This window comes from Ochotona curzoniae, unplaced genomic scaffold, assembly GCF_017591425.1.
Source record: "Ochotona curzoniae isolate NIBS_2020 unplaced genomic scaffold, NIBS_Ocur_1.0 contig_832, whole genome shotgun sequence".
Taxonomy (NCBI): domain Eukaryota; kingdom Metazoa; phylum Chordata; class Mammalia; order Lagomorpha; family Ochotonidae; genus Ochotona; species Ochotona curzoniae.
In genome coordinates this window covers 4,901,990-4,924,482 of record NW_024466580.1, presented here as the reverse complement: position 1 = coordinate 4,924,482, position 22,493 = coordinate 4,901,990, and the positions used below count along the sequence as shown (strand labels likewise).

General features: G+C 43.1%; 1 protein-coding gene across 1 annotated transcript in view; it reads left to right on the top strand.

Annotated features, from left to right (window-relative positions):
* BARX2 (BARX homeobox 2) overlaps window positions 1-22,493 on the top strand; it is a 69,658-nt gene that overhangs the window by 40,576 nt on the left and 6,589 nt on the right. The window contains exons 2-3 of the mRNA XM_040992641.1: window positions 14,190-14,490; window positions 18,931-19,015. Coding sequence (XP_040848575.1) covers window positions 14,190-14,490; window positions 18,931-19,015 — 386 coding nt within the window. The remainder of the gene's footprint in view (window positions 1-14,189; window positions 14,491-18,930; window positions 19,016-22,493) is intronic.

Genomic DNA, 22,493 nt, shown 5'->3' with positions numbered 1-22,493 from the left:
ACATAGGATGCATTCCCTGAATAACTCCCATCTCTTGCTCTCAGATTTGTACTGAGAGAGCAATGCAGGATCTAACTGGATGAGAGCTTTCAGGGTTAGGTACTACAAGAGATCCTCAGCCCAACTAAAGAAACCTGTTCCTGCAGAACAAAGTGTGTGCTCATATCTCTTTGGGGGCCTAAATGTTGCTTTTTGTTAAAAATCCTCTTTGCTGAGCTGCGTGCGAATAGCAGAGATATTCCTGGCTTGGGCAGTGAGCTCTTAATGTTGACAGCACCAAGGCAGGAAGCATTGTAGGCATCTAGAGCAGTACTAATAACCTACACTACAGGGCTCTTTTCAGTTTATGCTTGATGTCTTATAGTGTGTCAACCACTCCATCAATACTTTTATAGTTTTCTGATTTCTGATACCATTTCAAAACCCTGCCCTGACATCTCTCTTTTTAAGTAGGCAGAAGAGATCCCAAATATCGAACATATTCACTAATTGTAAAACTCTGCTTTGATACAGCTCTACTCTGCTGTTCATTGGCCTCACTCTTTTGTTATATTGAGAGACTGGCAATGGTTGAGACCATCATCCTGAGCTCAGAGTTTGGTGAGGAGGCTGGTGTACATTTATTTGGCATTGACTTTTCTACAAGGTTTTGCAGCATGCAGTAGCTGGGAAGCAAACTGAGGAAGTAAGGGGAATTGAGAGCAACATTGAAATGTATCTTTAGGGGTAGTCGTGTCAGGTTTGATAAACTTGCCTTTCTGATTCTCATTTGCCAGTGGGGAAATGGCTCACAAAAAAAAAAAAAAAGAGAATATACCTAAGCAGTTGGCTTCAAATTGGAATTTCTTGCTCATGTGTGTTGCCTGAAATCTTGTAGAGAGGTTATTATTTCTCTGTCAGGTGGATTTAAAAATGCATGTTATTTCAAACCAGGTTATTTTCCAGGAAACACAGCCATGTACCCCACTTGTGCTTACTTGGACTGAAAATAGAGTGCTATCTGCCTTCCATCCAGGGCACAGCCTCTGGATGGGGCTGGACTCTTACCTTTTAGAAACCCATAAACTTCATTGGAGTCTCTGTAGGTGGGAATATATAGATCTTTGGTGCATGTATAGTTCTATGTGTTTTCTATATTAAGATATATTACTTCCTACTGAGAAAAGGTTGATGTGATCTAATGTGAAAATATATCCTTGGCCTCTTTCTTTTGGGAAGTGGCTACCGGATTATAGAAATTATGAGGTCCTTGGGATAAATATTGAATATCCTTTCACAATGTCAGCCAGCACCTGACATAGCTTCGTTGCACTCCCTGGTAAAAGAAGGATGTTGTCACTACATTTCAATGTGTAACTGCTGCCTTGGACACTGGAGTATCAGGAAGGATTGTCACCGGTAAGCTGTATTTTGGAATTTTGAAGGGTACATGATATAACTAAAGGTAGATGGCCTTGAATCAAGCAGTCTTCAATTTTGATGCCAGATACGTGGTGTAACCATGGTTAGCTCTAGTGAAGGAAATTTAAGAGACATGAGATCAATTTTGTAGCTTGTTGAGCTTCTCTTCATTTGGAGATCACTGAGTAAACTATTACTGTCATTATTGTTCTTAGTGAATGAACCTGTGCCAGTATTGTTGGCCATTGGGTTATAGAACAGCTGGGATTTTTTTCTTTGGCTTGAAACATGTATTAGCTAGTTTTAGGAGAAATTTCGAATCGTTTTTGGATTGGCTGATAGTGTATCAGATTGTTTGTGAATGTCAGTGTACTCAAGCTTCTCCAAGTCTTGATCACAGGAAGGGGAGAAATCAAGGTCTGTGATCAAACTGTGCCCAGCATTTTGAGTTGAGGGCTTCAGCAGTGACATGAGTAACACACAGCTCCTCTTCCCCAGAGGACTGAACTTCAGTCTTAGACCAAATGTTGATGTTCAGTGGGATTTGTGTTTGATGCCAAATTAGGAAAAAAAAACCTCTGTGGCCTGTTCTTCATTGTGTCATTAGTGATACGTTACTAACCTCAAACTCTTAATTGTGCATACTGAAAATTACACAATGTAATCTTCTGCCTTTACTAATTATTATCTAGATTACATATGGGAATATTAGTATGTAAATGTTTGCCACTCAACTTCCTTGTGACCTAAGAAGATAGAGATGGAAAAGTTGACATGCCTGTATGTATATATTTGTTCTTCACACACTTATTTACTTCAGCCACTATATATTTATTCAGTTGGTGGATTATCTAAAGTATGAGAGGAATATTATGCAAGATAGAGATACTAAGGAAAAGATTTTAAAATCAAGCAGAGAAATATATGAGACATATAGTGTATCACTGAGAGATTACTCATGAAATTGTTGCATCTTGGTATTGAAAACAACCGGAAAAAATCATCTAATTACCTCATTTGCAAATAAGGAAAATTCAGAGGAAGAGAAATGTCATTCCAGAATGAAGACTGAGCAAACTTAGCAAAGTATTAAAGATACATTTGGAGTTTAAGAGACAGAATTTGGCTCAGTACAAGGGCAGGGTAAGGCCTTCGTGGGGAGTCTTTGGTCCTAATTGGCCCATTGGACATGTTGGAACCTATGGCGCATGTTCATTGTAGTCACTCTATTGTGATAGTCCCTTCAAGAGCAAGACCTGAAGATGAGCAGACAGTACTGTCTGATGTGTAAATTGCCCATGATTGAGGGATTGCTCAGTGGCTTCCATTGATCCCAATTGCCTGAGAGAAAGGAAAAAAGGAGAGGAGTTATTTCATTTAGTCCAACAAGAGCCTTCCATCAAACCAATCCTTTCTCTTGCTTATGTTGGGTGAAGTTCTCCAAACTCCTTTGGCAACAGAGATCTGTGCTCTTTGACCAAAATGGCTGCATGATCATTAAAGCCACGTGCTTATCAGCAAGTAGTAGTATGGTATGAAGAGGATATTTAACCATAGAATTCACAGGACTACACAACATGGAAACATCTATCTGATGAATCAGATTTAATTTTAGTACCGTCATCATATTTTTGTTCTTATTTATAATTTGGGCAAACCATAAAGAAATTTAAGGCAAGATTCAAATGTATAGAGAGAAGAATGAATTAGACTTTAAGAAAATGCATCTTGGTGTAAGACATTCCACAGCTTGCCTGTGGAACTGTCAACTTAGTAAAGTTCTAAGAAGATACATTTTAAAGTTTTATCTGGTCCTTAAGAAGATTGTAATTTGGGGAGTAGCAGATGAGTAAACAAATTAACCTGTAACCAAGATTTAGGGCTGAATCAGGATACAAACAAAATGCATGGGGGCGTGAAGGCAGTGTTTTTTTTTTTCTTTTCTTTTCTGTACTAAGCCACAGTTGCTGTGGGTAATTGTCCTTGGGTGAATGCTTCTGAGTTATGGGTGAAAGCAGAGGTGGGGGTGGTGCACAAACAGCATGGCAAGAAGGAGATAGCCAAGCCGTTTTCAGGGTTCACAATGACCAAGTGAGCTGAGGGAGGGTAGAAGGCTGCAGGGTGAGTGAGGACAGCACTGGAGCTATGTCATTGGAGGTAGTGTGAGAGGTCCAGAAACTTGGCTGCTGGGCTGGTCAAACTGAGCTCAGCCCCCACTGTAGCCTTATGTGGGCATCCACAACTGTGATGATGTGGAGTGAATGTGTTCAGATGGAGCTTGTCTGCTTATAAATAATCTGAAAAGATGGTGATGCAGCCAATCTCCCAGTTACTCTGACATCCTTTGACTATTATCCCAACTTCTCTCATTTGCTCGAATCAACCCACATTTTCTCCCAAACCTACTGAGTATTTTCAACCTTCTTAAGTTTCCTTTTAACTAGATGGTTATTTTGAAGTGTTGATCATGGCAATCACATATAGATTTAGAACAAACCTATTCTATGTTTCTAACTCATTTATACTTGGCTCATCAAAATGTCCCTACTGTCTTTCCTTTAATGAGAAGGTTAATTAATGGCTAAAACATTTTGTCAGCCTTTGGGCTGACTTCTTAAAACATTTACTCTTTTTTTTCCAGTCATAAAACATCACTCGTGAAAAGTTCATCTGTTCGTTTATACCCTTGCTATGCTTAGAAACTTAGTGCATCTCCAAATTAAATGCCACTCCAACCATCTTTGCATTTCTTTCCTTCCTCTGCTGCTTTTTCTCGTGCCTATGGTCATGTAACTATCATGTGCAGCCCTTCCATAGCTGGAATCAGGCACAATGAAGTAATGCTATGGACCCTGTGCCTCTTTTTTCCCCTGCAATTTCTAGAAAGTGGTTTGGGCTCTGTCTTGAATCTCCCAATGCTGTCCTTCTGTGACTTGGTATTTACCTCAGGAAGGTCTATGCCTTGGGACTCTGAAGCTATGAACCTTTAGATGTGGCTGCTGTTGGAGTCTTGGCCATTCTAGCATGAGGTCTGATGAGCTCTCATCAGTGTCAGTATTGAAGACCTCCAGCAAGCAGCAGAACCTGTGTGTCCGGTGTTGTTGAATCCTTGTTTTGCATGTAAACCCACAGAGCATGGGAGATAGACATGTATGGTTCACAAAGAGACCTGCTTGCTGGGTAAGAGACTGATCCCACTTCAACTGGCCCAATCATGAAGCATCAAGCAACTGAACTGAAGGGAAAGAAAAGGAACTGATAACAGTGAAGTATCCAGGGGCGCTGTACATTCATGAATGTATGTACTCCTCAACAGCCTAGGAGGGAGAGCTGTTGTTAGTCTCACTAACGCTTAGGACACTAGGCTAAGAAAGTCTTGGTAGCCAGCCCAGGACCCCTATGGGTCTGGAGTGGAGAGATTGTTCCTTTCACTATCCCAGTCATAAACTGGTTGGTAGGAACGGGAACCCCGGAAATCATGTGGTTTGGATGCCCATGCAGTTTTTTTCCTAGAAACTCAGCTGTCGCTACCAAGTTATCCCGTGGGTCTCTTTCACATCATTGGCTGTGTATGTGTGTGTATATCCCTGTGAAGTTTGCTGATCACACCTATTTCTGGAATATAAATCAGTCATGCAGATAGGTTTGATTTTTTTGGCCACTCAGACTTTGGGCCCTGCTCCTCTCCACCAGAAATGTGGGTGGAAGGAGCCCATCTGGGCACTGGTACATTGGTGACAGGGAAGAGAAGACTACAGGAGATGAGTAAGACCCAATATTGTTCGGGAGAGTCAGGGAGAGGAAATACTGCTCTGAAATTAAGTACAACCATGGCTGGAGGAGACTGGCTTCTGCCATGAAGGACTTCAATTAAGGAGACACCCTGGAAAGCAGCAGCCCTCTGCCCTGTGTGTGCCTATCCCCAAAACCTTCTGAGGCTTAAGTGAAGGTTTTTTTGTTTTGTTTTGTTTTGTTTTTTAAGATTGATTTTATTTATTTGAAAGGGAGAGTTACAGCGAGAAAGACTTAGAACTCCAGCCAGCTGGCTGCATTATCATGCCTGCCCATGCACTACAGGTTTGTGTTTACAGATGGTTTTCAGAATTAGCACCGTGGAAAACACCTTTGCCCAGAATGTCCATTGGCCCAGCCCACCACTCATGAACTTGAGTTTTCTGATCCAAATACAAATTCTTGAACAGGCTAAACACATGGTCGGGAAGTGTTTCTAGGTATATGATCACAGTTATATGATCTCTATCCTATAGTGAAACACTGGCTCTGGGGACTGAATGAAGACTGTTAGGAAACATTCATGTGGTCATGTTCACGCTCCTTTTGTCAACTCTAAGCATGTTTGTTTAAACACTGTCTTTGGTCTATTACAGTCATCACAACCTCTCAATAGCAGAAAATGTGCTTGAATTTCACAGGGTATGTAAATGAGCCAGAGGAGCAGGGCAGCTGTCTCCAGCCAACAGCACTTTACATGGGGATAATTTTCAAGAAACATAGAACACATTAGGGTTCTTTAAACAGTGAATAGGAAATGGAATTAAAAGATGATTTTATTTTGGTGAAAAAGAATTCTGATTTCCCGAAGTGTGTGTTTAAAAAGCTTGTGAAAAATGCATATTATGAACAAACCATACATATATTTAATTATTTCCCACCAAAATAAACATCTTGTAATTCCATTTTCCATGGACTTTTTGAAATTTCCAAAGACTTAGGGTTGCATATTAACTGCTTTCTCAGTAACCAAAATGCCTCCAAATGTTTACAGTAATTTTGAAAAACATTTTTATGATACAGTTCTATAGGTTCTTGGATTTCCCGTCCCCCTCCCCAGGTCCCCTCTCCTCCACTATAGATTTCCCCTCTAAAATTACAATGGGCGGTCCTTCATGAACAGTCTGCACTAATTTTAAGTTGTCCCCTCTTTCAAAACTTAACCTTGATTTTTTAGCCAAAATGTAGAAATGTGGCTGGACTTTTCTAAGATTATGTAACGGTGCCGACTGAAATTAAAATTCGAAGTCCATGCTATTTGGGTAGAAATCAAGGCATAAAATGAGAAAAGACAGCAAACAGCTGGTTAAAGCATATTTGGTCCCCTTTTTCCCTTGCCACAGGAATGTCACTCAGAAGATTCCACGCTCTGTAGCACACATTCCCCATGCCCGCCTCGCCAGCCATACTGCTTCCTTCCCTATCAACTCAAGAGGCATGCGTCAAATGCCAAGAGCTCAGTGTCTCTCTGCAAGTCTACTTATTCACAATACCAATCCTTCCGGTACCTGAAATGCTTTCCACATTCGCCGCGACTTTGTGTGAGCATCTTCAGCTTCAGGAAGATGCTCTCAAGCAGCAGGGAAGAGGATAGTTAAATGATTGCGATGTTGTTTTCAATAACTCTAATTCATCAGAAGGGATGAGAGAGAGAGAGAGCGTCTATAACGAAGGGGTTCATTAGATTTAAGCTTCAGAGAACCAAAACCATTAAAAATAATCTGTGCTTGCTTTTCAACCCACCAGAAGACAGAATTAGCCAAAGGAACATCTCTTCCAATAATTAACCTACATCATTAGTATAATACTAATCATGCTGTTATTATGATTTACTGTTGAGAACCTGGATTCTAGAATTCAGTCGGAAAGATAAATGAATGACGAACGCTAGGAAAATCTGGTGAAAATAATGAATGAGAAAGACTTGTTCTGTCCAATGCCAGACTCCTTAAAAACTAATTGCCATGATTTGAATGTGATTTGTTTTCCAACAAGTAAGGTGCAGGAGGAGTAGTCCAGTATTAAGAGGTTGGTGGAAACTTTAAGAGGTGGTGTCTAGTGGTAGGGTCACTGGGGACCTTATTCTCCAAATTACTGAATGTTGGTTTGGAAGAATGAGAGCATTCTCACAAGAATGGCTTGTTGCAAAGCAAGCCTGCCTCATACGCCTGGCCCACTAGGTGCACAGCTGGGTTTTCTTTCCAGCTCCTTACCATATTGTGACCAGTCAAGAGGGTTAAACAGGTAGAACCAACACATCCTGCAGTTAAAGAATCCACAAGAGTGAGTTTAAAAAACCCTTTTTCTTTAAAAATATCCAGCTTCTGGTATTTTGTTATAGAAACAAAAAAGCATACTGACAACACCCACAGTCATTGAAGTGAAGGATTCCTATGGTAGGACCTTTTATTAGTCCAGTAGATGACAACAAAGTCCAGAAATGAATTCATGTGTCCATACCATACCAAGTATCTCAGGCTCCCTGTTTTCCAGTGTGTACAAAAAAATTATTTTCAAAGACAACTGAAATCTCACTATAGAAGCCTGGAGGCTTTCCTTGAAGGAGTGTGTCCATGAATTTTATACAGGATACCCCTGAAATGTTTTCCAGAAATCCTCTCTAAATAGCCTGCCCTTGGGCCCGGCGTGATAGCGTAATGGTTAAGGTCTTTGCCTTGAATGCACCAGGATCCCATATGGGCACCAGTTCTAATCCCAGCAGCTCCACTTCCCATCTAGCTCCCTGCCTGTGGCCGGGGAAAGCAGTCAAGGACAGCCCAAAGCCTTAGGACCCTGCACCCACGTGGGAGACCCAGAAAGAAGTTCCTGGCTCCTGGCTTTGGATCAGCTCAGCACCGGCTGTTGCGGCCACTTGGGGATTGAATCAAGGGATGGAAGATCTTCTCTGTCTCTCCTCCTCTCTGTATATCTGCCTTTCCAATTAAAAACTAAATAACTATTTTTAAAAAATAAATAAATAGCCTGCCTTCTTCCTCAAAGTTGCAAACTCACATCAGCCTCTCAATGCGTGCCCCAACCCTCCGTGCAGTTGACTTTCTGACTGCTCACCCCCTTCCTGCTCATGCTCCTTCATCCTGTCCACATCACTATCCCTCTCTGTAGTCCTTGGGTGGTTCTTGTTCAGTTTCCAAGGATCTTCTAGAAAAACAGGCAAGCCTCAGAAATCACCTGCTAAAAATTCTCCAGCAGACTCCTGGGACTCTGATGAGCAAAAAATTCCTATCCTCATTTCATTGGGAATTATCATAGCTACAAAAAGTATTTAAAATAATCAGAAAGGGACTATCCATAATGTCGTGATACACTTAGATCACAGAATAATGGACTTATGACTGCTTATGAAGGACTATGAAATTGTAATAATATGGGGGAATTCATGGGGAGAGTAAAAATTTGGGAAGGGGCAAGGGAAATCCAAGATCGTATGAAATTGTATCATAAAATAAAAAATTTAAAAAACTAACCAGAAGGTAGAATGAGCTCAAGATGAACATAATCACAGATACTTAAAAAACACTGTAAAAAATAAATAATAAAATCACCTTGGAAAAAAGGGAGAATACAAGAATTAACAAGTAAAAGCAATAAAATAATATGAATATTTTTAAAAATAGCATTGGAGAAATCAGTATATGGTATTAGGGTTATTGGCAGTCTACTTCAAAAAATAAATTGACACACCTATTTTACAAAATAAACATCCTATAAATTTATATTCCATTAGATTAGCATACATATTATCAAGTTTGGAATAAGCCTTTGTATGTATGTAGAAACATTTCTGCAAGTTTATCCCTACCATTTGGCCTTGAAAAAAAGTGAGAAGACTCTTTTAATGTGTAAATTTCTGAAATTAAAAAATATCCTTTATCTATTTATTAACTTTTCATTTCTTTTTTAAGTCATTTAAATGTGTTTAGTAAAAATTCACTGTTTCAACTTACACATATAAATTTTGAAAAGTACAGAAAGTTTGCTGATTAATGATTACTGCATTTGTCAACATACAGAACAATTTCAGTAACTCTTTCCCCCGCCATGCAATTCCCTTTGCTTTCACTTGGTAGTCAAATTCTTCCCCCAGCCTTAGCCTCTGGCATCTTTTTCCCCATCCCGAGTGATGCCTTTTGCAGAATGTCATGGATAGGCAGCCATATGTCCTTTTCTGTCCAGCTGCTTTCACTTATCACAATGCATATTTGAGAGTCATCCGTGATGTTGTGTCAATCAATAGTTTGCTAGCCCCCTTCCTATCTGAGTAGTATCTCATTAAGTGCCTGTACAAACCACAGTTTGGTGTCCTAACACCCCACCCAGGGGCATTGGGCTTCTTCCCAGGTTTTGGTAATTACTAATAATGAATTTGCATACAGGTTTTCTTGTTTTCTTTTCACGTGTGTTAACACCTAGCTAGGAACAGGTTTTACAGGGTCCCAGGGTGACTGTATTTCACTTTGTAAGCAACTGCTTGAATCCCTTTCCAAGGAATCTCTACCCTATTGGGTTCCCACCAGGATGCATTCTCTATCCTTGTCAACACTTGACACTGTCTGGTTATTAAAAAATAATAATAATTCATTCTAGTTGATGTGTGATGGTATCTCGTGGCTGTTTCAATCTGCATTTCCTTAAAGCCTTCATATACTTATTTTCTGTGTACTCTTCTTTGGAAGCTACTTCAACACTTTTGCTCATTTTTAAAAGGTTATCTTGGAGCTATTGAATTTTGAGAGTTCTTTACATACAAATCAGTCATTTGTCAGGTGTAAAATTTTAAAATATCTTCTCTCACTTTTAACTTGTTTTTCCAACTTTAGAGTAGTTTTCCTTTAAACACAATAGCTAACTTAGATGAAAATAAATTTTTAAAGATTTATTTATTTTTATTACACAGTCAGATATAGAGAGAGGAGGAGAGACAGAGAGGAAGATCTTCCATCCCTTGATTCAATCCTCAAGCTGCTGCAACGGCTGGAGCTGCGTGATCTGAAGCCAGGAGCCTGGAGCTTCTTTTCAGGTCTCCCACACTGGCACAGGGTCGCAAGTCTTGGGCTGTCCTCCACTGCTTTCCCAGGTTATAAGCAGGGAGTGGATGGGAAGCGGGGCCACCAGGACACGAACTGGTGCCCATATAGGATTCCTGCGCCTTCAAGGTGAGGACTTAGCTGCTACACTATCGCACCAGGCCTGAAAAATCCGTTTTTTGCATTTTTCTTTTGGGTATCAGCTTTTTAGTGTCAAAACTAAGAACTCTTTGCCCTAACTCAAAGTCACAAAATTTCTCACCTAGACTTTCTTTTAAGAATTCTATGGGCTTGTTCTTACATGTAGGTCTGTATCCATTGTGACTGAATTTTTAAAATAATTTATGAGATGTAGGTCCATTTCTTCTTGGTAAATGGATGTCAAGTTCCTCTAGCACCACTTGTTGAGAAAATTGTACTTCTCCATATTAAACAATATTTGTTTTAAAAGAAAAAAAATAAGTTTACATAGCATAAGAACCCGAACATTTTCTAACATAAAAACAGAATTCAATAGACCCTGATTCAAAGGTGGCTAAGAGAGTCATCCTTAGTAGTGGAACAGCACTTGTTTCATTTGTAGTGGCATAAAATCAAACTTATATTCCATGTCAAGATTGATTTTCTTTTCATTGCTTCTAGAAGTTTTAATTATTTGTATCTTCAAGGATCAGTAAATTATAAGTCCTTTTGATAATTGTTTTTAGAGTGGCAGTGAAATTCAAAACTCATCTCGATCTAATTATTCCTTTTTAATTAATAAAATAGCACATACGTGTTGAATATGCCAATAATACAAAATGTCATCTAAACCTTAGGATATTATAGGATACTGATGTTCATATGACTTCTCTGTCCTTCTCGAGCTCTTTGGCTTGTTTTCCTCTTCTTCTTCTCCTTATGGCTTGCAATGTCGGCCTAGGTTGGTTTCTTTATTTCACTAGTTCCTTGGGTGATCCCACTCAGCTGGACAGCATGAACCGCCACTTACACTCTCATGAACTTAAGTTGTGCCTGCAACCTAACCCCTTCACAAACTCCAAGCTAGTTTATCCAATTGTCTTGTCCACAACACATCCAAGATGTCTAATAGCCATGGTTTTTCCCACCCAGTCCTGATTCTTTTTTTTTTTAAACCCTTCCTATCTTGGGTTGGAGCACCATTATTCCTTCAATTGCTAAGACCAAACTCCCAGGCATCACCCAACAGCACTCCCTTCACCCACCCACTAGCTCCCTTCTTTCAGATCTGACATTTAGTCTCCAATAAGTTCTTTGAACACTAACTATAAAATATCCCTTAAACTGGATTACCATTCACTGCCACAGCTGCTGCCTCTCTGGGATATGGAGAGAACTCTGAAACAAGGCCTTGCCTCCTCACTGGTTTCTCTGCCTATACACTTGCCCCTGCAGTCCTATCTATGCCTGTTTTCCCATGTCCTTACCAATACTACATACGATCATATTTTTAAACATTTTTCAATGTTAGGCAAAACACAAGAAACCTCCACAAAGGAGAAAGATGATTTAAAACACCTTTGTTCACAGATAAGTAGACATTTTTTTTTAATTTAGATTTATTTGTGTGTTTATTTATTAGAAAGGCAGATATACATAGAGGAGGAGAGATAGAAAGATCTTCTGTCCACTGGTTCACTCCCCAAGCAGCCACAACGCCCAGAGTTGAGTCATTCTGAGGCCAAGAGCCTCTTCTAGGTCTCCCATGCGGCTGCAGGATCTCAAGGCTTTGGGCCATCCTTGACTGCTTTCCCAGGCCACCAGCTGGGTGGGAAGCAGGACTGCCAGGATTAGAACCAGCATCCATATGGGATGCTGGCCAATGCAAGGCAAGGAATCAGCCATTTGGCTATCATGCCAGGTTAAATAATTAGACATTTCTTATCTCAAGAAGTTTGAGTTTCCAGAAGATGAATTGTCCTGGTAAAGTCAGTCCTATTTGGAAGCAGTGAAAAAAATTAAAGCAAAACATGACTTAGATGTGAAAGATCTTCCACCTATGTAAGAAACTTTTTGGTACATTTTTCAGAAAATAGCACTTCGTGTTTTAAACTGGGTGATCCGAAGTCAGAAGCCCAGGAATCCTCACTCACGTTCCTGCTGTAATGTGTAGCTCTCAAGTTTTCCTTCCAAGGAATCCACAGTACAAGACCTCAAGGTTTAGCCTTGGTTGGAGGGCTCATGGAAGTTGTGACACGTGGCAATAGATGACTGTTTAACCCCTGGTGGTTTCTGCTGAGCCTTTCTAGGAGGGGACTCAGAGAACAAGAGAAGTTGTCTGTTTCAGTAACAGAGAATGAGTAAGGAAGAAGAGCAAAGCCCACCCAGAGAAGAGATCCCGAGCTCAGGAGCCCTGGCAGTGCCTATGCTGTTCCGTGGATTCATGCAAATGTCTGCTTGTTCGGATGCTTGCCTTTCTTGTGCTGAGTTATCACTGCTGCCTGAGCCTTCTTTATCCTCATCAGGTGCCAGATACTAGAGCTCAGAAGCGTGTTCCTGGCAACAGTATATAGGGAACTTTAAAACGTATTAGGAACATAGGTTTGTGCTGTCTGTGTAATTCCTATACTACATATTCCCCATATGCTTTGTGAAGTACCCTCGTATTAGAGCTTGAGAGATTCTTTGCAATCTCTCCTTTGCAATCTCTTATTCCCTGTGCAGATGACAAAATGATTGTCATGGGTAATGATCCGGACATGTTTAAACTCATACTATTGAATAAGGAAAACAAAGAACTGCTTCACTTCAGTTCTCATGTCTTCTCAGATTGTCAACTGGAAAAGCACCCCGTCTGTAAATTCCTAAAGCAGGAGTGGCAGATAACAAGTGCATGTCTGACCAAACCCCTGTGCTTTGGCACCATGAGATGGACACTGGTAACCAGCTTCAGTTCAGCTCTGAGCAGCCTGAGAGCCCTCCAAGCACTGTGTCAAGCAGGACCTGAGGCTGGGGCTATGCCAAGCAGCCAAGATGCCTGCATACCACACCGCAGAGTCCCCGAGTTCATTTCCTGGTTCCCCATCCTGGTTTCCTGCTAATGGAGTTTTCATATCTGAAGGAGTTGGGTTCCTGCCACCCATGGAGGAGATCTGGATTGAGTTTCTGGGTCTCAGTTTCTGCCATGGCCCAGCCCCAGCTCTTTGCTTCTTTGGGGATTCTCTCTCTCTTTTCCCCCCCTCTCTCCCTCTCACTTCTCCCTCTGTCTCTCTCTTCAGCTCTATGTCTCTGAAAAAAAAATTGGTAAAGCTAATCTGAGTTTTCAGGTGAATTCAAATCCTTCCCCTCTTCTGAATGGTGTTTGTATGTGATTCATGAGGTGGGGCTAGGAGTATGGACTCCAATCAGAGCACTTATTTGATCCCAAATCTGCCTTTTCTTAGCTGTGTGATTTTAGGCAAGTTGGTTCACTTTCCCAAGATGGATTGCTCAGCTCTGCAGTAAAGGAATTAACTACAGTGGAAGTGATCCTTCTACTTCTGACAAAGGCGATGAGAGCCCTCCGAGAGATTCCTGGTTTCCGGAGTGTGTTGAAAAAACTGCAACTGGTAGTCAGGAAGTTGGCTTGTTAGAAATTGGTATTGAGTTTCTAAGGAGTGATGGCATTCTAGCTTATCCTGACTTTTCCCCTGCTTGGTCCTTTTGATCCATATCTGTGAAAGGAAAATGTAGGTCTTTAAAAAGGAGACTGAGGAAGGGCTCGCTTACAAGCAAAGACTTACAGGAGCCCCTGCCAGGCTTTGGGTCCTGACTGGGCAGACCTCCAGCTTCCCTGTCGCCACTGCCACCTGGCATTACTTCTGCTTCACTTCCTGCATGTCCATGGGGACAGGAAACCCTCAGACAGCTCTCAGCAACCTAGCCCTCTGAGGGCTCCCAGGTGCCACACCCAGCTCCCCGCAGTGATCCACCTACCCGTTTCTCTTCCAGGTGCCCCTTCCCTTCGGGCATATCCTCTCCTCTCCGTGATCACCCGACAGCCTGCGGTCATCTCCCACCTGGTCCCTGCCAGCCCGGGAATTGGCCAGGCGCTATCTCGCCGGCCTGTCGCTGAGGCCGGGTCTGCTGAGACCCCGGGCGGTGAGGCTTTGGCGAGCAGCGAGTCAGAGACGGAGCAACCCACGCCGCGGCAGAAGAAGCCCCGCCGCAGTCGCACCATCTTCACGGAGCTGCAGCTCATGGGCCTGGAGAAGAAATTCCAGAAGCAGAAGTATCTGTCCACCCCAGACAGGTGAGGGTACATGGAAGGGGTCGCCTTCTCTGGACCCAATGGAACCCATTTCCCGATAGCCTGCCTGTGGCTGGACTGACTGGTATCACTCTAATGGAAGGAGCAAGCTCAGGGGTAGTGAATGGTTGCTCAGGGTCTCAGTGGGAGGGAAACAGGCTGAATATATAAAGCCATGCATCCTGAGCATCCGAATCTCCCGTCTATCCAATACCTCTTGCTTGGAAGGGGCTGGCTGGATGTAGCTGAGGAAGTGCCAGGTGTCCCAGTTAGGACCAGAGGCAGAAGCAGAAAAGAGCTGCACTACAAACAGGCATGGGATGTGTCTTGTTCCTTCAAGCTCACTCTGGTCATGGCTGTACTAATGGAGGTCTGATTTATTAAGGGGATTTTTGCTGGTCCTTTGCTCACTGCCTTATCTAAATCCAGTTTGGCTTTTGTGCTTCCAGAAAGAAAGGGAAGGAAATGCAGACAAATCTTGGAAACTATTTAGTAAGAGGGATGAGGATTTCAGTGAGAGGGATTCTGTGGATCACTAGCAGGGAATTTCATGAGCTGGAAACCACCAGCTGTTGGCTGAGGGTCTGCCTGGGGGCACTGAAGCCAGTCTGTGATCTTGCTCAAAAGGAGGTCATGGAGAAGGAATGTGTACATAACTGTGATACCATAAGCAAGGCCTAGAAGCCTTCTCAGGGGAAGTTATACTTAAGGAGAGCTTTAATTTCAAACAAGGCATTGTATTGAAAAGGACTGACACACAGAAGGTACATGACATGTTTCCCAGGCAGTTGAGGGCTCTGCGAGTGGGTAGAGTTATCTATCTCCAGGCTCAGGAGTGGCAGGGACATGGTAAAGATGAAATCAAAAAAGTGAGAAGGCCCTGGCCAAAGAATGTAGGCTTCAAAGGGGGCAGGCATTTGGGCATGGTTCCATTCCCACCTCATCTCCTGACCCCAGCTTCCTGCTAATGCAGTCCCTGGGAAGCAGATAAGGAATCAGCCACCTGTATGGGAAACTTATACTGAGCTCCCAGCTTCAGCTCAGCCTATCCCAAACTTGCAGGCATTTGGGGGTAGGAACCAGCAGATGGGAGCTCTGTTTGTCTCCTCCTTTTTCAAATAAAGGAAAATAAAGATTGTGCATTGTGTTTTCAGGCAGCCAGCAGCTATTAAGAGCTATAAGTGACAGATCCAGATTCCCATGTGAGAATCAAAGTTTTGGTGGCACTGTAACTGGTGGTTACAGAATTAACAGATGGGAAACCAGTTAGGAGAGAATGCAGGGAGCGTCATTGGAGACAATGGGAATAAAGGGAGAGAATAGATGGGAGAGCAGTGTTGAAGATAGAATGGACAGACTTGACACTGTGGGAGCTAGCAATTCTGTGGTTCTTGGATTGGGCCACCACTAAATAGGGATATCAATTAGCTGATATTGGAAGGCAGGGAAGGTTCTGTGGGGACTTCTCTTTTGCATATGGACATTGTCTTGTGGTGACAATGGAGACAAGCCTATGCGTGGGAGATCAGTGAACAGTGCACCCTGGTGTTTAATAGTTGTTTTGATGCTCCACCTCTTCCCAGGTAATTGTGAGCCTCCTGTATTTGTGCACCCACGTGAAGCGAGCCTCATTACCATCTCTGAGTTGTGCAGTGGTGTTTCTAAGGGGCTTCAGCAATGGCAGTAGCAATTTGATTTAGGCTAATTTTTCTAAAGTCAGAGAAACGGCCTTTATAGAAATGTTACTTTTACATAAACCTTCCAGGGTTTCCTGATAACCTGCCCAGGCACTTCTCAGATGGCCTACACAAGACTGATTCACCTGCCTGGGAGGAGGACACCAGCCGGCTGGCATCAGCCTGCTGCCTCAGTCCGCCTTCTCAGCTCTTCCTTGCCTCCCTACGTGACCGGAGCCATGAGCGCGCCCTCTTCTCCCAGTCTGTGCCCTCTTCCTCTGTGTTTGTTTGCCCGGTTTCCTAGGTGACTCCATTTAAACGAATACGCAGGGAAGTGAGAATTTGTAACGGTGGCAGGTAATGAGAGAAAGCTGATGACAGTGAAGCATGTTTCTGTAGCCAGAGTGAGTCAAGGAGGCATGCTTCCCAAGTGAGCTAACACTGTTGGCTGATGCAGTGGCAGAGCTGTGAACCTTCCATTGACTAATGTATCTGATAGCCCCAGGTGAACCGGGCTCAGGCAGGAACTGCCAAAACACAGGAAGGACCTGGGGGACCACCAAAGCCCCCAGAGAACTGGGGACACCAGAAGTCTGTGGCATGGTCCTCTGATCTGGGTTCTTCAGGAGTGACTGCTTCGGAAATGATGCTTTGTTAATGGAAAGAACTAAGGTGATTTGTTGATTTCAATCCATTTATTGTTTTCAATAAAACTGTCAGCTGCCAGTAGCCCTTGCACAGGGATGACCAGACATGTGTGAGTGTATGTTTATGGCAGATTCCAAAGCCCCTTGAAAGAAGATTCTATTTTTACTGTTGAAAATTTAAGTTGTAAGGCAGTGGGGCATCTGCACCTGCCAGTGTCAGCATTAGCACCTAGACCCTTCGGGTACCAGTTGATCTTCCTAGTGGTCAGATCTCCCCACAAAAAGTTGCTAATGAAAATTCATAGCTGAGGTTGCTGACGGCTCAGGCTTGCGCCTCTGTGGGCTGTGAGACTCCAGGCCTTAGATCTGCATGTGGCCGCCCTCAGAATTCCGGGGAACTTCAGAAAGCACTGGACACTGCCTGAGCTATACTGAGGATGGCAGCCTCAAGCAAGCAAGTTACTGCTTCCTTGAGCAACATTGGGGATATGGCTATTGCTAACTCCAAAAGGTGCTAGGCTAGACTTGGCCAGGAGTTAGCTGCCAAAAGTAGGATCGGAAGCTTGGCCACAGACTTCCATTTCTCATTCCACACATATCACATGGGATGTTGGCTACTCTGTGGGATGTAATCTCCCCAGTTCCCCATTTTAACTTATTTTTTAATTTCTTGTAAGGATGGATTTATCTTTAAGGTAGAGTTACAGGGAAGGGGGAGATGAGAGAGAGAGATTACTCTTTCATTTGCTGATTTACTTCTCAGATGACTATAACAGCTGGGGTTGGGCTAGACAGAAGCCAGGGTCTGCATATGGGTCTCCTGCATATGTGGCAAGGGCCCATCCTCTGTTGTTTTTTTCCAACCCTTTAGCAGGGACAGGTAAGGAAGTGGAGCAGCTGGATTCAAACCAGTGCTCATATGAGATTCAGGTATTGTAAGCAGCAATTTAACCTGGGGCACTACAGCACCAGACCCCAATATTTCCCATCCAACTTGTACAAAATATTGTGGGTAAAGGTGGCATAAGCCCAATACCGAGCAGAATTAAGTGAGTTTGAATACTGCCTCCATTTCTGACTCTAGGGTCACCTACGAGGAATCAAGAAGTTTTTCAGTAAGAACCGGCTAAGGCAGTACTTTGGAGCTGTGTGGTTGTTACAACTACTCAACTCTAATGTTACAGCAGAGGCAGCCAAAGACAAAAGTATAAACGGATGAGCATGCCTGTGTTCTAATAAAACTATTTACAGAACCAACTAATAAGATCTGGTCCTAGTTATTGAGATCTTTCTGAGCCTCAAATTAGTCATCTGTGAAATGGAAATAAGTATATCTACTTCACAGTATTGCAAAAGAAATCCAGCTGGTAGCACATAGCATGGCTTAGCAAGTAGTCTAGGATGCTGTGGTGTTAAAATAAATCTCAACTTTATACACCCCACGAATGGCTTAGACTTTGGGGATTCCTCAGAAGGTTATAAAAAATTCAGAATCAGTATTGAGGGAGCAAAGGAGGTAGGAGGGCTGCATATGTAATGTTTTTTGTTCAATCATTTATAGCACCTTAATTGCTAAAACAATATAGGGCAACTGTAAGGAATGATTCAATCTATCAAAAATATTTTTGATGTTCAGTTCAGGATTTCAAGGCCACAAAACACTTCATGGATGTAAAGAAAGGAAAGCTATAAGCTGCCCTTGCTGTGACATTAGGGAGGCAGGAATCCCACATGCTCTGTGATTAGACAAAAGCTGAGAATGTGGGACATCTGGGGGACTGCTGGCCTCTGAGGGGCAATGGCGATGACCTTGGCAGGCTTACCTGCCAGAGGTGGAATTTGGATGGCCGTGAGGTGATGAGTGGTGTCCACCTAAGAAGCTACAGCTGTTATGGTTCATGTTTCCAGGGGTGGACTACCATAGCTCTCCCTCGTTTCTCACTGTCCCTGAGTTTCCCAGAGTTCCCAGGGGGTTCTTGGAAGCAAAGAAAATCTCCCTGAGTTGATTTGCTGGAGGAGATTCAAATTTTGGTAACAGCTGCCTGGAGCAGGTCAGGAGGATCCCATCCCCACTGCCATCTGCCATCTTCCTCATGCTCCCTTCATATCTCATCTTCTAGGTTGGACCTGGCACAGTCCCTGGGGCTCACTCAGCTGCAGGTGAAGACTTGGTATCAGAACCGCAGAATGAAATGGAAGAAAATGGTAAGAAAGGGCAGAGTGAGTCTCACCCTGGGCTCATCATGGTGGGAAGAGTGCTTGCCAAAGGAACACTGTGAGGCAGGAAGGACCACCTGGTGTTTGGGGTGACTGAGGTTGGGAGGATTGCTAAAATCTGGCTGGGAACAAGGCTGTTTGAACTGCAGGATAAGCTCTTGGCTTCTTGACCTGGATTCCTAACCAGAGAGATTCTTTTTCACTTTCCTTAGAAATCAAAGAAAACCCACAAGCTTCTCAGATGCCAGTTGTAACCCCACCTGCTGGCCTTTTCAAAGCACTTCCTTTCCCCTCCCACCAAGAGCCAAGAATAGAAGTCAGCTCTCTTTGTTTCTGATGACACCTGTTCTGCTAGCTGTGCATCCCTTAATGAAGGAGTTCCCAAGCTTTAGCTGGCAGCACAGTCACCTGTGTAGCAGGTGATTCCAGGGCTGGGAACATGCATATTAAGCAGCTTTCAGGCTACCCTGAAACACATACTTTAATTATCATAGTTTTCTTGACACATTATTGTCTAGTCTTTCCATCTTTAATATTTTCCATCTAACTTAAAATACCTCACGTTTTGAGGAACTCAATTTCATTGTCGTTTATCCTTGCTAAAAAGAGTTACATTATTTACTTGAACTGCAGATGGACACAGAGAAAGGGAGCTACAAGAGGAAAAAAATCTACTGTTTGCTGGTTCACTCCTCAAATGGCCTCAGTGGCCAGGGCTGAGTAACCAAAGTTAGGAACTTGGTGGAACTTGATCCGGGTCTCTTATCTGGGGCTCGAGGGATCCAAGTACTAAGTCATCCTCTGCTGCTTTCTAAGGCACATCACCAGCAAAGTGGATCAGAAGCAAGGCAACTGGACTCCAACTGGCGTTCCAATAGGGCTTGCCAGCATGACAAACAACAGCCTAGCCAGTTTCACCATAGTACCTGCCCTATATCTTTCTTTTTAAAAATTTTTATTTTATTATTTCATAATACAGTTCCATAGGCCCTGGAATTCCCCACCCCCTTCCACACACACTCCCCACCCTACTGATTTTCTCTATATTATTACAATAGTACAGTCCTTCATAAATGGTCATAAGTCATAATTCTGCCATTTAGTTGTATGCTAACATTGGAGGTATGGACACTTATGTCTTTCTTTTTAAAGGAATTATTTTATCTAAATTTTTCAAAGCAGATGAATGTAAATGATGAGGGGCAAGGGCAGAGCTCAGTGAAGAGAGTGCTGGGGCTGCAGACTTAAGGGTTGCCCTATTCTTGGTGATCCATGTGTACATTCTGGGAAGGTGGGATTAGGAGGGGAGCTGTGACTCAAGCTGAAGCACTCCAGTATGTGATACAGGCATCCCAGTGGCATCTTGACCACTGTGCTAAATGCCCACTCCATTGCTGATTTATAACTTGAAAGGGTCCATAGGAAAGATGGAAAGGAAAGTTGCGGGGAGAAACTAAAATGGAAGAATGGGGTTCAGTTGACACCCCACACGTGGAACTTTCAGGGGATTGGTTTCAGAAAGAACCAGATTTGGAAGGGAGATACTGGGCTGTATTCCCAGGCTTGCCCCTCCCTGGCAGTTTTTTGGACAAGTCCATTCACTGCTTTCTGTGTAAGTTCCACCACCCACTTCTTTCCTCGTCAATCATCGTCATCAAAATCAATGTCTCCCGAGTAGCAGAGGCATTGTTCACATTGGTTATCAGCAATCTTCTCATGAGTCAGATGAGTAACGAATCGACAGCCAGCAATCTCTGCCAGAAACCTCCCAGGACTTGTAGGAGGACGCGTGTGCCTTTGCCTCTGACATCACTTGTTTTTTACCAGCCGCTGTGCTACTGGCATAGCTGGGGGCTGGTTATTGATGGTTATCGATGCTATGTAAAGCAAAATGCAAGTCACTTGGCAGATCTGACCTCAGAGAATGATCCACAGGCCAGCTGAATTCACGTCCCTTTGTGGAGCAAGATTGGCAAGCATCCTTTCACCTCATCAATAAGTTAGTGAACATGTAGTCTCAGCAGTCAGTGGAGATGCAAAGGTGAGACTGGAAACTGTCCATTAAAGAAAAACGTTTGGGAAAGATATTTAAGTAGAAGGGGTGACAGACCTGGAAACTTGCAATTATACAAGTGATCAGGGCCACAGCAGAGGGATTTGCAGAGTTCACAGGCAACACAGAGAAGAACAAGTTTCAGGGGAAAGTACCTTGTAAATGGTTTGAATGCCTCAAGAGAGATGTGCCCAGTAAAGGTGGAGAGGATATGGCAGGCAGCAAGAGAGATCAGAACCTTTTGGGGGCAAGTCCGTAATGGGAATCAGTACTTCAAAATGGGAGGAACCCAGATGCTAGGGGTTGTGTTCCACACTGACTCTGAATTCTAATATTCCCTCAGAACAACAAAGCATTGTTGTGATCCTGATTGCTTCATTTGTTTTTCTGGTATAACTCTTTCAAGACTATCTCTTCAGGTACTCAGGAGGAAAAGAAAAAGATAATTGGGCAATAAAGATGTCTCAAGGCTAGTAACCTAATTGGAACTGGAAAAAGATTAGCACTTGATTCTCAGACTTATTCATGAAGCTGCCAAGAGAGTACTGCCAAAACCAAGATAGCATCTCCAACTAGTTTTGACCAGTCAGCATTTGTAACCTATAGCGGGTTGGGTAAATTTAATCTCACACATTAGATGGAGCACCCAGCCTCTCTTCCATTTCTCTTGGCTTTGCTTCCAGAAGGATCTGCAGTGTTTTGCAACAGGCTGCAAAAGTGCCTGCTTCATTCCATGCTGCTTCTGAGCTCTAAAATGCACATTTCTTTTGTGAGAAGTCCCTTCCTCTCCCAGCCACAGAATTGAGTAGCAGGCACGATGTACCGTCCATATCTCTCACTGCTAGGTAGACAGTGTTCATGAAATGGTTATTAATTAACCATTCATGTACTCTAGGGCAGTTTATGTAACCTTAGTTTCTTCATCAGTACAATGCCTCACTTGCACCTTATAGGGTGTAGCATTGACAGATCAAATCCCTGTGAAACCTAGAGAAAAGTATCTTCCACACTGGACACAGCCAAGAGATATTGACTTCCATGATGGTTGTTGTTGTTATCATTATTAGCCTTTCCGCAGAACCTGTGTCTTCAGAGATCCCAGAGTTTTGGAGATTGGGACAGATAAACCCAAAGTGAATTCTACAGGTTCTTGGGAGTCATAGCATTTCTTATCCCCATCTTTCCAGCCATCTCCCCAGGACCTGGGACTCTGGAACCCTGCATGAGGTACAGTGGAGCATCCCCCTTTTAGGCTGAGCCTGAGCCTTTTGGCTGGGGTGAGTGACATGGTCTTGGGAGGAAGTTCTAAATGGCTGGAGAATCCCAAGTTGTTTCTGAGCTCCATGGGAATGGGTTGCAACTCCCTGGCCCTAACTGGTCTCTAAAGCTGCGGTCTGTGCTGGCTTGGAGTAC